Source organism: Sceloporus occidentalis, unplaced genomic scaffold, assembly GCF_023333645.1.
Source record: "Sceloporus occidentalis isolate IW3139 unplaced genomic scaffold, rSceOcc1.0.p SCAF_15, whole genome shotgun sequence".
In the NCBI taxonomy this organism is placed as follows: domain Eukaryota; kingdom Metazoa; phylum Chordata; class Lepidosauria; order Squamata; family Phrynosomatidae; genus Sceloporus; species Sceloporus occidentalis.
This window is the reverse complement of record NW_028316995.1, coordinates 10,605,486-10,621,366: the sequence shown is the minus strand read 5'-3', so window position 1 is coordinate 10,621,366 and position 15,881 is coordinate 10,605,486. Positions and strand designations below refer to the sequence as shown.

The following is a 15,881-nucleotide window of genomic DNA, read 5'->3' as shown; positions in this document are numbered from 1 at the left end:
ACCTCAATTGAACCATGTAATCCACACTTTTTTGACTCCAAACTAAAATAGAATTCTTATTAATACATTGCATGAAATCATAACAAAATAGTATTTAACTGTTACAATGTTTTTTTCTAAAGAAAGCATATACATTTACAGGTATATCCTTTGATACAATGTGTTTATAGAGGACTCTGGTTTGCAGCTGTCATGGGTTCGCTAACAGTGAGAAACCTGAATCAGTACAAAAATTGCACTGAAAGCCATTCCACTTCAGTTGGTATTATGTGATAAGCCTTTTCAGGATTCCAGAAAGACTGAATTAGAATTGAAAACACTGTCACAAGTTAACATCCACCATGACATCCTCAGCTAATAGTATAGTTTAATAAAAAAATAAAGCTCATTAGAATCAAATATGCATTTATTACATCATTAATTAATTCGAAAAAGTAAAAGTTGAGGTATGGGGTTTTGCCACTACAAAGTAATGCTTGACCAAAAAATAAACAGACAGCTGCATGTTTATTTCACATGTACGTAGAAGTACTTTTTGTACAGAAGAGTGGCATCTCTTCCATTCTGCCCACTCACGCCTGCCAGATTTCAGCTGTACAACACCTATTATCTGGAATTCCCTTCCTTGTTCTGTCAGACTCTTCCTCACTTATTCTAACTAAACACACTTACTAAAAACCCACTTGTTTAGAGACGCATACAACTCATCCCCTTAACACTCCAAAACATGCATCTGGAAAGACACCATCTGTTCTCTCCATCTTTGAGATCTCCACTCCGCTGACTTCTCTACATGACTTTTGCTACAGGGAAATCATCCTCAACCAGTCAGTCCTTTAGCTTCTGCCTCATTACCCCTCAACATCATAATATATGAGAAGCTCACAAAGGAAGGGCCCTATTCCTTATCTGTATCAGTATGTGTTGATGTTTGTAATAAATCTACTTACCTGTATGGTTCTGGGATTCTCCAAGTGAATTATCTAATTTTGGCTGTCATATTAAGTTGGACACTAAAACAAGGTTATCTTGAAATCTATTTTGGCAGTGGGCAAAGATATATTGTTGGGCCCCATACATATATATCATGCATGCATTTTGGGGTTAATGCATTTTGTTTATTGTGGCCATTCCAGTCAAGATATACACTATCATCATCGACAATACTTGTTTATTGATGATATTGAGTCACTAATCATCCCACTTGCAGACGTAACTAAGATTAGCTTGATGCAACTCCTCAATATCAGCTACAGTCACAGCTCAATTATTTAACAACGATGATGTTGCGTTTGTGTTGTTTTGGTTTGGAAAACTGCAAGATGCAGATTAATTTAATGAACTGGTTAAAATTAAACATCAACACACGCATGTTCAACTTGGCAACTTGACAGGTCTCAATTAAAAAAAACAGAATAATTAAATTATGAGATTCTGGTCTCCTAAACCTCCTACGATCCATAGGGTGTTGGAGTGGGCCTTCATATGTGCTGCGTTGTGGAAGTGAGCTTGGTGTTGACAAGTGTTTACACTGTATAAAGCTGGAAAAAAATAAGAAAATATATATTTAATTTAAAAATGGCCATATTAAAACTAATAACTGCAAATGCTCTCTTCTCTATGTTTAATTATATGGCAATGCAGTTCTTTTGTGTTTGTTAATCTAACCCTTTGTACACAGAAAAAGAACACTGCTTTTAACAAACAATTGCATCTAGAACAAAATACATGCTGACTAATAGTGGAAAGCAACAGAACAATACTCTTGTGGCAAACTGCTTTGAACTGTAGTTTCATTGAGTTACTTTATCACAGATTGCATTCCATTCCATACACGGGAGAGAGGGTCCAGAGGCATTTTCTGTCTCTTGCCTACTAGATGCTTGCTTAGATTGACTTGGCTTGCGCAAAGGAAAGTTCCACTGAGGAAGGAAAGAAAAATGTACAAAACTAGTTACTTGCGTGAAGTGCGCAAGGAAAAATATGAAAGATCTGATGGTTTTGATGAACAAAGTCTAGTAGATTTCAGCAGCCTTGGCTTATCGCAAGCTCAAGGCCTTGAAAACTTGCAGGACCTTAATGAAAGGTTTGCAAACTATATCAACCGAGCAAGAGTTCTGGAACAAAGAAATGCCATCTTCAGGAAACAACTAGAGACTTTCCAGCGAATGGATGAGCTCTCTGGCTTGGAAGAAGCATTTGCTGAACAGATAGAGCTCAACTGTCAAAGACTTAGGGAGCTATCTTCTGATCGATCCAAGCTTGAGAGGGAATATAAAGATGCTCAAAGAACAGTTGATGAATTTAAAAACAAGTAAGATATTTATCCATTTTACATTATTCATAAGTCAGATAAATGTAACTAGGTAAAATCAACTGCTAAACAATCATGCATTATAGAATTCAGGGAAATGTTAAGATATTTGCATTTATCTCTGTGATAATTATTTTATATATTTTCATATAAGAGCTTGGTTTAAAAAAATGACTTAAATAGGTACATGATTAATGTAGGACTTTGTCTTTTTAAAGGTACTGCTTGCAGTAACTTTCAGTTTTTATGTCTTAATTCAATTGAAACAATTATTTTGTTGCTCCTTTATTATGAAGAGGTTTCACAACAACCCATATGTTATCAACGGTACCCATGTACTGTGCATGACAGTGGAGACTTTATTTCATGAAATCAGACATGTCAGGATTTCAGAGATATATTACTGCTAGGGTAAATATGTAGTCAACATTACACGTAAATACAATGTGTTTCCTTCTGTCACCAGAGCACAATCACTCCTTCACCAAGTCTCATTTCTTCCTCTATCCCCATGAAGCTCTCTTCTTTTCTCATTTGCCAACCCATCTCAGCTCTCCATTCCCAAACCCATGACCCCTTCACCATATACCACTCATTAAAATAACAATACCTACACACTTATGAGAGAGTTGATTCATTGTTCTCATTGGCAATGGTGGTGTAGGTCATGTAATTGCAATAGAAGTGTTGACAAATGTGCCAATGTTGTATTCTATAATTTACAATATAAATCCCCTGATTAGCTGGACTTCATTTAATTCTCAAGCTCATTAAAACTTTTAGTTGTCTCTTTAAATATACAATAATACCTTTTTAGTTTGGTGTGAAAAGTAGTTCCAGACATAAATGAAGCTAAGATGTGAATTCTGAATCTACTCTTGTATTGCTAATTATTTCATTACAAAAAATGCAGCTAAAACAGTGAAATCTACTATGTGTTAACATTTATTAATTAACATATTATTGAAATATTGTATTATATTATTATTGGTATTGTATAATTAATATGTTATTAACATATAATATGTGAGAAAAATGATTAATAATCATTTTTTGATGTAATTGTCCGATGTCTTTAAGTTTCATGTCCTAAAAAAATTGGTTTGTTTTGGGTTAAAGATTTTATACAGACTTTCAAAAAATATTTATTTTGAAAGCGCTAAACATCAATCATGATGTACTAAAACAATTTAAAGGTCAGATAATGCCTTTTCAGCATGTGATATAATGTACATTTGTTTATAATAATATAATTTGTATAATTTGCAGATATAGGAATGAATGTGATTATCAGCATCTTCTGAAAGACAATCTGGAACGTCTAAATAGGGTAAGAATTAGATGATAAAATAAGGTTTATTGTACCGTTATACACATGAACTAGTAATCTATGCTTCATGATTATAGGTGGGAAACCCAGTTGCTGGCACTGCATAGGCCTTGTCAGGGTCATACTCAGCACTTCCATACCTCGATTAAAGACACACGCAAGGACCAAAAGTTTAGGGGAAGTCTTAGGTGGCTCAGCTCACCCTTTTTTTTTACATCAAATGTGTTAACCAATGGCTCTAACACCTGTTCTCATGGAAACCTCGACTTGCCATTTAAAGATACACTTAATTCAGTCACCTGCATTCAAGTAGGGATATCAACTGTGACATACTAGTAGCAAAAACACTAATAAGGCGTCTTAGATATCATAGGATCAATATATAGTATGACTGAGCCAGCTCGACACTGTTTGACCCTGCGGTTTTGCCCCTTCGCTCTGAGATTGAGGCATATGAGGTATTCCCATATGCAGTTGCATTCTAATGAATTCACCCTCCAGACTTTTTAAGCAATCTTTATGGCTTTGAAGTTACATGTTATAATATATAACACATTCCCATTTTAGGTTTTGCTTTTTAATATAAAGTAAACTTTTGAACATCATACTCAAAATAATAAATAAACTTTTTTTAAAAAATCTTTGGGACTATCACAGTTGTATTAAAGTCACTAAATAGACTCAAGACTTTATTGTAAACATTTAAAACTGGTCTGTAAACTGGATAAGCAATGCTGAAGAGCAAACTGGATTTATCCACAGCCTACTAAAACATTCATTATGCCTGTCTACAAACGGTTTCGTTTAATTGCTGTTTGGTTAATGTCATTGTATTGTTATTTTATTTTGTTCCAGGAAGCAGATGAAGCTTTACTAAGTAATCTTGAACTACAGATTGAATCTCAATTCCTGCAAGATGACATTAATGCTGCAAAGGACAGGTACAAGAAGGTAAAACTCATGATCTTTGTTTGCACCATTGAGTTCTTTACAAAACAAATCCTAACTATAGGAAACAACTCTGTGCTCTGATGTCTATTAACAAAATCTGTCACCTAGCAGATCATTTGCCATTCATGCAGGGTTCCACGTGGCCTTTCAAGCTTCACAGAAAGGTATCAGATACAGTTTTTGGAGCCTATTTCAGAAGGGCCTCATTAGTGATGGAATAGCCTTACGTAAAACCTAAACTCATCCTAAGGCAATATAGTTATCAGTTTTCAGGACCTTCTTGGACCTTCTAACAGGCAGATGCCAAGGTGACAGGATACACTGGCAAGTTTTACAACCATGCATTGAGCATTCCTGCAAGTTGTTCAGCTTCATGAATGATCAACCTGCTAATGTCTGTTCCACTTGGCACATGTTAGTTTTTCTATTTGGAACAATATGCTACAGACATTAGTAGCAGAAAGAAGAAGATCGTTCTGCCTTGGCCACAAAAATGGTGAATAGTCTATAGGATAAAACGTCTCAAGAAAGACTAACTGACGTCAATATCTATAGCTGGAGGAAAAAAGAGAGATGTGATAGAAGCTTTTAACTACTTAAATGGATTTAACATAATACAGGAGGGAAATTTGTTTCCAGAGACTTAGATGTAAGTAAGTCAGTCTACCCTCCCAGTAGAAGTGTTAGAGGCTAATACAGTGAGGGAATTTAAACATGCATGGGATAGACATGAAACGTTCCTGAATCTAAGAAGAGATCAAGGACTGAGTCTTTACATCAGGAAAAATGGGCAGAATGGTGAGCTGAATGGTTCTTATCTGCCATCAAATTTAATGCATACAATAGATACGTTTAAAGTTAACTGATAAAGTTGGAGAAAATAATACTAGCATATTATGTAATTAAATGGGTTGTATCAAAGGTACCTGCATAAAAAAAGGTAAAAGAACATTCAAACCCAAACAGCAACCCTTTCAAACTACTTGGCACAAATTAGCGGTGGGGGGGTCAGTCTTGATCTCACATTTGTCCAGGCAATTGTATTAATCAGTGAGTGAAGCTGACCAGAAGACTGTATAGGCCTTTGTGTAAAACGGTATAATGATCACAGTGGAGACATCCTTTCACCAAAGGAAGATCTTAAAGCCGGGGTCCTTAACCTGTGAGGTACGCCTCCCCAAACCAAAAAACCAAAAAGGTTAAGAAGAACTTACATTACTCCGAAACAAAGGATGTCGGTTTGTGTAACTCATGATACTTACGTAGACAGATTCTGACCAGTTTTATATTTTTCAATAAATAAATGCTTACATCACTTAAGTATTATTTATCAAATCAACCAGGTACTACAATAAATATTGCTGTTGTTTTAGGTATCAACTGGCACAGAATAAATTGTGCAAACTGTTTTATACAGGTCAACGTAAGTGCAGAGTAGAATTAACCAGACCAAAATGTGAAATAAATATAAACAGTATGGACAGATTGCTAGCTATGAAGACCAAGCCTCTGAAAGAAAACATTTTTCTAAGAGTTCATAATGTTTGCTGGGTATTGGTTATCACAGTGCTTTAAAATCAATTATTTTCCATATAAATACCCTTCTCAATCTTATAAATGCTGATCTAGAGGTCTCAAAGTCACATAACAACCTCTTAGTATGGTATACGCCTGTCTCTTTGAAAGTCTCAGAAGTTGGTGTGCTCTTCTTTCTCCTCTATCCCTGACTTTCTTCATTCCTGACATTTGTCCTAGACATCTCTTCCAGCATACAACGCCCATGTTTAACCTCATACATGTGTAACCTCTAATCTCCTCACCCCTCATGATCGCAGGTTGCCTATAAATTGTGCTCCAGAATAATTTAATAAAGCACAATTGGCTGCGGATATCTGATAAAATCATGAACAGCATTATGGAAAAATTAGAGATAAAATTATTCAAAATTTGTTTTCTGTGAAACGTGTCTTGGAGTCTATGTTGGTTGTTAAAAGTGCTTCAAAATATTCAAAATCAATTGTCAGCATAATTTTATACGGCTTTGTCAATGTACTCTATGTCTGACCACATTTAAGGTCTGTCATTTTTATATATTGGGGTAGCTTGATTTCTTCTATTTCCTATTTAAATCTATTAGAATGTTTCAGTTACACACAATCTCTTTCTTTGTCAACAGAACCTCATGGAAATTCAGACTTATGTTAATATATTACAACAAATTATTCAAACAACTCCTCCTGTGACAACCATTACTGGTGGAATGCATGAGGTAAGAGATTCTGGCATATTTTCAATTTTTAAATGATTGTTTTCAGTTTTTCTTGCAAGCACATATTACCATCAAATAACCATACCTCCCTATAGTCCATGTTTTAATGGGACAGTCCTGATTTTCAAGCATTAGAAGGACGTGCCAGATAGCTGCCCTGCTAAAGTAGGACAGCATGGATCAAGAGCTGGTTGGGGAGATCTTCTGACCACTCTACCTACTACTATCTACGGCCCTGCTCACTCCCTCCTCTAGCCACAACTCCCAACAGAGGGACACCTGAAATTCTGGACAGTGTATACTGTAATATTGTAATATACTGTCCAATGGAGTCTTTTGTCAAAACATTTGTATTATTATTATTGTAAAGTCATATTAGTTTTTAAGGACCTTAGCAATCTATTCTTCAGATGGCATGGAAAACAGTGAAAATACAAAATCGTGTATAAAGTAACATAAAGTACAACTAAAGAAATGTCTAATATAATACATAACATAATTGTTATGATCTTCTATACATTTGAATACAATAAATAATAATTTTATATTAGTTGTAAACAACTGTCAATAACGCATGTAAATTATTTGTCTTTAAAAAAAGTTTAATGTGTCTCTTTGGATATTATGCAACATACTTTTTAAGAAATAAAAAAATAAAACCAATGAATATAGCTGACAAAATATTATTACTATACAATAATTTTCCCTTTCTTCCATGTGATAAAGTAACTGTACAGATCATATTTGATTTTGTCTTCCAATGTTATTTCTGTTTTACCTTACAATTCTCAATAAACATTTCAATAACAGATGCAGAAAGTATAACACATTACTTGCATCTCATCATACCTTGTGTAGTTGAAATAGTTGGATTAATTAACATATTGTAAGATATGGAGGGAAGGGTACATAGACTGCTCTCAAGAGGTGGTTAATGTTTTATTCAGAAAAGCCATCTCCAAGATTTCCCAGGTTTCTAAAGATAGAGATCAATCTTCATGAACATCATACAGGCCTTAAGGAATTCTTCCAAATGTCACGTATGGTTTAAGACCACTGATTTTTAGAGACAGGAGTGAATTAGGTGAACTAATGAGCTGTAAAATAAAGAAACCACATATTTGATCATATACTCAATATAATATAATTTAGACTTTATAGATATCGATCTGACAGTGGGTGTCTGTTGTCATGGAGTCTTGATAATTTACAGATATGCAGATATGGGTCTGACAGTAGGTGCTGCTACTTGTCATGGAGTCACAATAATTTCCAGATATGGGTCTGGAAATGCGTGCCCCCAGTGCCATAAGTCCTTGATTCTCATAGATGTGGGTATAGGAGCAGAAGCCCTAAGTGTTGGTGGCCACTGGTAAAAATGTCCACTATATAAATGTGGTCCCAGCCAACAGCTCTGAAACTGAATAGAGTTATTTAGTGATATTTACTCAGGACCAGCAAGTATCTGATCATAAAGGTGTTTTCCAAGTACATTGAGGAGCTGTCTAATGCGCTGTGATAAAGCACACCTGGGACTTCATGGGTAAGAGTAGCTTCAAGAACTTTCTTAGTACTTTCACTTTCAAGAGCAAATGATTATAATTGTCTTTGTATTATTATCATTGTTATTATTATCACCATTATTATCATCTATTCTAGTAGCTAGGTAATTGTGGTAGACACAAAAAGAAAGGGACACACCAGCTCACAAGGGGTTACAGTAAGCATGGTTCCATGGGCTCCTCCATAGGTCTGCTGTTTTAGACACAACCTTTAAGCACATTAGCGGTTAGCATTCCATAAGCCAAGTGATCCACCTATAGCAGGCATATGCCAATATAAACAAAGGTAAGAGATCAAAAAAGTGGCTTACCTTGGTGATGTTGTGTGCACGTCTATGTTGACATCAGCGTAATTCATTTTTCTTGCTGTGATCTGTACTGTGGATGGCTTTTGTCACGTTTGACCTCCTATAGCTACACAAAGCGTGCTTAACCTCAAAAGGATTCTAAGCTTATTATGAGCAGTATAACTTGTGGTGTTCCACGTGTGCAAACATTTTTATACGTGTTTGCTTTTTGCAGGAAAAGCTGATGTCTGAAAGAAGAATCCCCATATTACAATGCCAGCTAGAGGAATATAAGAGTATCTTATGTCAACTACAAGCTCAAAAGGTTAAGCTACAGTCTGAGGTAAGATGTCTAATAATGTGATTTGCAAACAGTAATGGATAATAAAAAACACCTTTGACATTTTAACAAAATGGTTCGGTCACCTAATCCTGAATCAGTATAACCAGTTTGTTGAGGAACTGGTTAACTTGTGCTCTAAAAGCTCTGGTTTTCAGTTTATTAATTCTTGTGGGCCTTTCCTAAGCAAGGAGCTCTCCATTGTAACCTCCTTACCATTCTAAGGTCTTTCAATGGCATCCAACTCCTTCCAGGTGCCCATCTGTTCTCTGTGTTCTAAGGATTGGCACTTTTATTGGAATCTTAGTCTTCCCCAATACCATTTCAGGAATATTCTGTTGGTAGAGTGAAATTTCTTGGCTGAAGCTACCCCACTGAGGTCTGCAGTTCAAATATAAATGTAATTTCCAGTCAAAGGAAAGGTTACTTAAGATGTTTTGAGCCAGTTAGTGGTAATCACGATTGGGAATATCATCTGATCTCCCCTGCCAATAGCCCCACCCTGTCTACCTTTAGCCATGTCCGTCATGGAAGGTGAGGGTATGACATCTGGGGGTATAAAAAATGAGGTACCAAGTATTGACGTTTGAATTAATTTGATAGAACTATGTAGATGCCTATCATTTGTGTACCAGGCACGCTGAGAAATTTCATCATGCAGCCAGCAGCATTTAGGACCAGACCCAGAGATCCTTGAGGGGGAGGCATGGTCCCAAGTTGGTGGCTATTCACATAGAAGTGTTATTATTGTGTTTGTTGCAAACGACTGAGAATTTTACTGCAAAAATTGAAAATAAAATTAAGTTTTTTTTTTCTTTAAGTAGGTATTATCTGCATTTTGCTGTTTGCCAGTTTTTACTGTGATTAAAATATAAGTAAATGAAAAACCTACGTGAATGAGATTTGGAATGTTTTCGTTTTCTGTGTTCTGGCGCCATCTTGTGTAATATTCTGTGTAATGCACATTGCACAATTAATTTAGGCCATTTTACAAGAAAAGGAGGCCAGACAAAATGAAAATGTAGTTTGCGTATGCATGGATATATTAACCCAGTAGTGTATTTGCCTTGTGTGTTGCTTCGCTGTCAGGAGTTAAAGGTCTGTAAGAGCGACTCTATTGGTCGCCACCAGGGGGCTTGTCTGGCATCAACCAATTAAGAGCGGCAGCCCTTCATTGGTTGATGGCAGAGGAGCCCCCTGCCGGCAACCGATAGAGTCGCTCTAATGGAATTTTAAAATCCTGGCGGCAAAACTACTGCATATTGTTACGCGTTAACCCCGTATAAACCCTTGCAAAATAATGAACCAGAAGAACGTACACGAATATTTGCCCGAAAAGAACATGAGAACAAGCGAATATTTGTGGAATCTGAAGTTTTTTTTCCCACAAAGGCGAACGCAAAGACTTGGCCAGCCCCAAGTCTAGTATATGGTATTGTATTCTTACATATTTTTCTTTCCACAGACTTCCATGCTGGAACAGGCAATTAAGAACACACAGGAGAGTTACGATGATGAGATCCAACTGTACAATGAACAGATTGAAGTTCTGAGGAAGGGCATAGAAGAAGCGGAGAGAAATTTAGAAAAGTTCACGAATGATTGCCGCCAACTTGTAATATATCAACAGTCCTTGGAAAATGAATTGGAAAGATATAAGCGTATCATTGAAAATGAGGATAACAGGTAACACTGAGACAGATTTGGGGATCAGAGTGCTCTACGCTGGCATTTAGCGCTGTGTCCATACCACCACCACTGCCTTATGGAAAGGCAATTAAACTTAACACCCCAGACAAACAAAAAAGTAGGGGGGTGTCATTGTTATATCCATAAGGAGGAAGTCACTTTTTATTACTAATATCAGATGAGAAATATGTTCTTAAAAATAACATGCTGTTTCCTTTTTTAAATAGTTCTAGTTTTTACATTTTATAATGTCAGGCTGCTGCATATTAGTCATTTGTATGTGTATTACTGTAGCTCTGTTATTTTAGACAAGACAAGATAAACACATTGACTTTTTATCCAACTGCTTATGATAAACAAAAAAATGGCTCAGTCTTAAGAGAATCCTCTAGATCGTAAGCTCGTTTGAGCAGGGCCCTCCTCGCCAGTTGTTCAAGTAAGTTAAGTTGTTATGTTTTTACTATTTTACTTGTTATAACCTGTTTAACCATTGTACAGCACTGTGTAAATAATAAGGCTTAATGGAAGTCAAAGAACAAATGTGCTTCATTAGCATTGTCAGTGTGATGTTTGAGCTGGGAAAGCCACCCATGATTTACAGCAATGGCAGCTTCCAGGTCTGCAGATTCAGGAAGTTTATTGAAATAAAATGACAGAAGAACATGTTTTTTTCTGTCAGTGTTACATTACTGTATGTTTCCATGGAACTTCCCCTTTTAAAGACCTTGTTTGCTAAATTAGTTACGTCCAGTGGTGTGTGTGGGTGTGGGTATGTATGTATGTATGTATGTATGTGTATATATATATATATATATATATGTATATGATCATGTATATACATACAGTGAAGGAAAAAAATAATTAGATCCCCTGCTGATTTTGTCCACTGACAAAGACATGATCAGTCTATAATTTTAATGGTAGGTTTATTTGAACAGTGAGAGACAGAATAACAACTATATATATATATATATATATATATATATATATATATATATATATATATATATATATATATATATATATATATATATATATATATATTGCTATGAAATGTGCTGGTGTTCTTTCAATAAAATGTAATATAGTCTCCAGGTCTGACCCAGTCCTGGTGCTGCTCTCCTTGCCTTGGTGGAGGTCTACTTGCCTTGGATTAGCTTCTTCTTTTAGACCATCATTTTAACTCCCACCTGCTAAATGCTGTCTGGGGCTAGCCCCATGTCTTCATAAAGCCCCTCCTGAGAAGAGAGAGAGCTCTGGGTTGCTGAACCAGGAGTCTTAGTTTTCTGTATGTGTGTATTTAATACCCAAACCCACAGGCCCATAAACTCTTTCTCATCTGACCTGACAAATAATATGTCCAGCCCAGTTTCTGTTGGTATGAACCTGGATGTGAGCTTAACATGGCTTTATGCATGTATGCAAGAGTTAAGAAAATTCATTCAAAAAAGTTATTCACTGAATTATTTTTTCAAACTATTAGGGGTTGATACAATTTTTGTGCCTTTCTATGTTTTGTAGAAAGTTGTAATGTTAAAAATGTAATTCTGTGTTCTCCCCTTTTCTCTCCTAGACTGAACTCTGCAATAGTTGGAACTCCAATTACACTCTTCATGCAAAGCTACAAAACCTCTCAGATATCTCCCACAATAAGAAAAGGTACTGACTGTATATTATAGTACCATTGCTGGACTTGATGTTACATTGATGCACTGACTGTGAACAGTGAGCCGTCAAGCTCACTCATATCACAGACTGCAAGCTTTATACTTTCTTGGTCTACAAAGTGTGACCATCTGTTCTTTATTCTTCACTGCTGACATCAAGGAGAGTGATAAACTGACCATCTTCCAATTCCGATTTTTCTTTACTAGCAACATCTAAAACTAGTCAGTTTTTAGGAAATGTTTGCTTGACTGGGTGCTCATTATATGAACTGTTTCAATGGTTTCCCATATGAATCAATTGTATGGATCTATCAGGGAAAGTTTAACACTAAAAGAAAGTAGGAGACAAGGTCACCTACATTAAAATCCATAGGCATCCAAGATGGTACAAATGTTTTAAATCCACACAAATTAAACATGTTTTAAATCCACACAAATGTGTTCATACTGTACTGTACTGTAATGTAGTCATCTGTATACACAATCTTGCTAACAACACGTCTGATGACATTATTATTGATGACACCTAAATTGTAAATCATTAACCATAAAAAACTAGGCATCAAATAGATAGAATTAGCAGGAGGCGACTCCAGTGACACTAAGATTTTAAGTTAAGTTAAAACTCAAGGGTGGGCATATGATTTGAATGAATACAGGATACATACACATTCACCTATGTGACCCATAAGTGGTTTGCTGCTAGTTCATTATATTTATATGTAAATATATAATAAATAGTTTTTTCCACTAGTTCCTTATATTAGAGAACACTTTCTGCTGATATTTCTATGTTACATGCAGTGATATAGTTTCAATGCTAAATATCCAATATGTATATTACAGATATTACCCTGGCTATACAAGATATTGCTACTGCAAAACCAAGGCAAAAGGGTGCTGTCCGGAAAACCTCAAGAAGGAAAGAGATATCTATGGATAAGGGTGATATTGGTATTGAAGACAAAGTAATTGACCAAACACATAGTTCAGATAAGGGTCAACAAGAATTCATGTTTGATTCTCCTTCACAAGGGGAAACTGAAAAAGATTTTGATATATGTGACCGTGATTTATACCCTGAGGATGTCCCAGATGGAGCACAAATAAGTAAAGCATTTGATAAGTTATGTAATATAGTAAGAGACAGAATAAGAGGTTACAAGAAACCAGAACCATCTCCAGATTTTTTCACCAAGGGTCGCTACGTTCTTGTAACTGGAGAATCAAGTTATGTGGACCCCTGCTTCATTTCATCCATACCACAAGCAGGTGGGAGAATCAATGTCAGCATTAGCCATGACATAATTCCAGGGGATGACATCGTACTACCGATTCCTGAATTGCCTGAACCTTCAGAGCCATCAGAAAGTGGGGAAGATGAATGTGTCTCAGAAGAACGGAAAGAAGATGAGCCAAGAGAGAAAGATGAAATAAAGCGGGGTGAAGAGGAAAAAGTGGATGAAAAGGGCAAACAATCAGAAGACAAAGCGGGTGAAAATGGCAAACAATCAGAAGGCAAAGAGGAAGAAGCTAAGAAGACACCCAGTGATATAAAACCAGGAGACACAAATAAACACGGCCAAGGAAGTTCAAGTTTGGATTCTGTGAAGCCACAAAGATCTAGCAGAAGCAGAAACAATGACAAAGAAGACAGTTTAACATCTTTCAGAGGGAGAGATTTCCCAAGTTCAATGAGTTATGAGAAAGTTGAAGTGGTAGAATCGATTGAGAAGTTTTCAGATGACAGAATAAGGAGTTACGAAGAAACGGCAATGATAGTGGAAACCACGATTGAGAAAACAAGAAAAAAGTAGGATGTGAGCAAAGTAAAACATTTTCATTTTCTGAGAGCATAGTGTATCGATTTTCATCAGTAAGATGTGATTTAAGTCAAATCATTTAACCTTTCAAGTTGGTGGGGGTTTGAAAATTCTAAGCTTTGGTCACCAGTATGCTGTAATACAATTAAAATTAGTATACCACGGGATGACCTGCTGAGTTATATTATTCGGTGAAGACGGGCCAAGCTTCACATTTGCTAATATTTACTAAGCAATTATGTAAATTATACTTTCGCTTCTCACTGAATTTATGTAGATGGAAGTGTTCTACATCTGGCTAATTTTCATTAAAATAAAGATTCACTTTCTGGAGCATTAATTACAAACGTATGCATTTTTTTCCCTTCATTTCACAGCTAAATTATGTAACAAAATCATTGTTGCAGAAATTTCTTTTGCGGGTCATTGAATTCATAAATCTACAATGGTATGAAATTGCATAAAATAAATATGCGCCTTGATTTACTCCATTGGATGAATTATTTACTAACACTCTACAAACACAAAACCAAAAGTGTTATTATATTTCAAATATGCTAAAGAGGGAAGAGTTCAAATTTATTATCAAAACATCGTCTTTTTAATATTTCTGCGGTCGAACCTTTGTTATGATCAGACATAAAACCCCAAGATTAGTGTTTTTATTAAGATCTCTATTTCTCAGCTTTAAGCTTCCCCTGTTTATCAGACATTTAGTCATTAGATATATAAGGTAAATGGTGTTGTTATTTTCTGTCAATTGTCTCAATGCCAGCAAGCAACTTGTATGCTGTCTGGCAATATAAACACAAATCCCTTTGCAATGTAATTTCAGCCTTGAAAAAAGCATAATTTCATTATCTGTTCAAGCTGGAACACCATAGTAGAGCCCTGCGCGGGACTGCTTTTTTAATCCCGCTCCCGCCCGCTCCCGCTGTTTTTAATACCGCTCCCGCAATGTGGGTGTTCCGCTCCCGCCACATTTGTGGCCAATCACGCCCGCTTCCTTACCTGATTTCCCGCGCAGTCCCGCAAGTTGTTGCCTCACAGCGTCTCTTCTCTTGCTCCGCCCAGGAACAAGGGGAGTCACAGGAAGTGACGTCACATCACATGACTCTGCCTTGTTCCTGGGTGGAGCAAGATAGGAGACATTGTTATGGAGCAGCGAGAAGACAGCCTTGCGGTACTGCGCAGGATTACCGGGACCCGCAGGTACAGTGCCTGACCGCCCGCTCCCGCCCCCGCAGCCCCAGCAAGACTGCCCGCGCCCGCAAGTTTTTTGGCGCGGGACCCGCCTCCCAATGCAGTCCTCTACACCATAGGGCATATTGCTTAAGATAAGAACGCATCATGTGGATTTCCATAACAACGTCCCGCTTTACTTTATATTCTTAATACATCTGTTTGAATAAAGAGATTGAGTGTTCAAGAAGACTTTAAATAATAAATGATTGTACTGAATTTGCTCTTAAGATATACATGCTAGATAGATAAATAGATGATAGATATATAGCTCGATAGTATCATACTGTGCACTTCTACTACATGAAAATGTCAAGCCCAGGAAAAAGAAGCACAACATTCAAATTAGATGATTTTTCATTTTGCTGAACTCCAGCAAATTCCTTATTGATATTGTCCAATGTTGT

At 36.4% G+C, this 15,881-nt stretch overlaps 1 protein-coding gene across 1 annotated transcript; it reads left to right on the top strand.

Moving 5' to 3' along the window:
- The first annotated feature begins 1,940 nt into the window (after positions 1–1,940).
- On the top strand, positions 1,941–14,226 carry LOC149303229 (filensin-like). Its single transcript, XM_089481629.1, has 8 exons — positions 1,941–2,314; positions 3,584–3,644; positions 4,500–4,595; positions 6,772–6,864; positions 8,949–9,056; positions 10,519–10,739; positions 12,316–12,401; positions 13,256–14,226. The coding sequence occupies exons 1-8, from the start codon at positions 1,941–1,943 to the stop codon at positions 14,224–14,226; spliced, it is 2,010 nt and encodes a 669-aa protein (XP_089337755.1).
- The last annotated feature ends 1,655 nt before the right edge of the window (positions 14,227–15,881 follow it).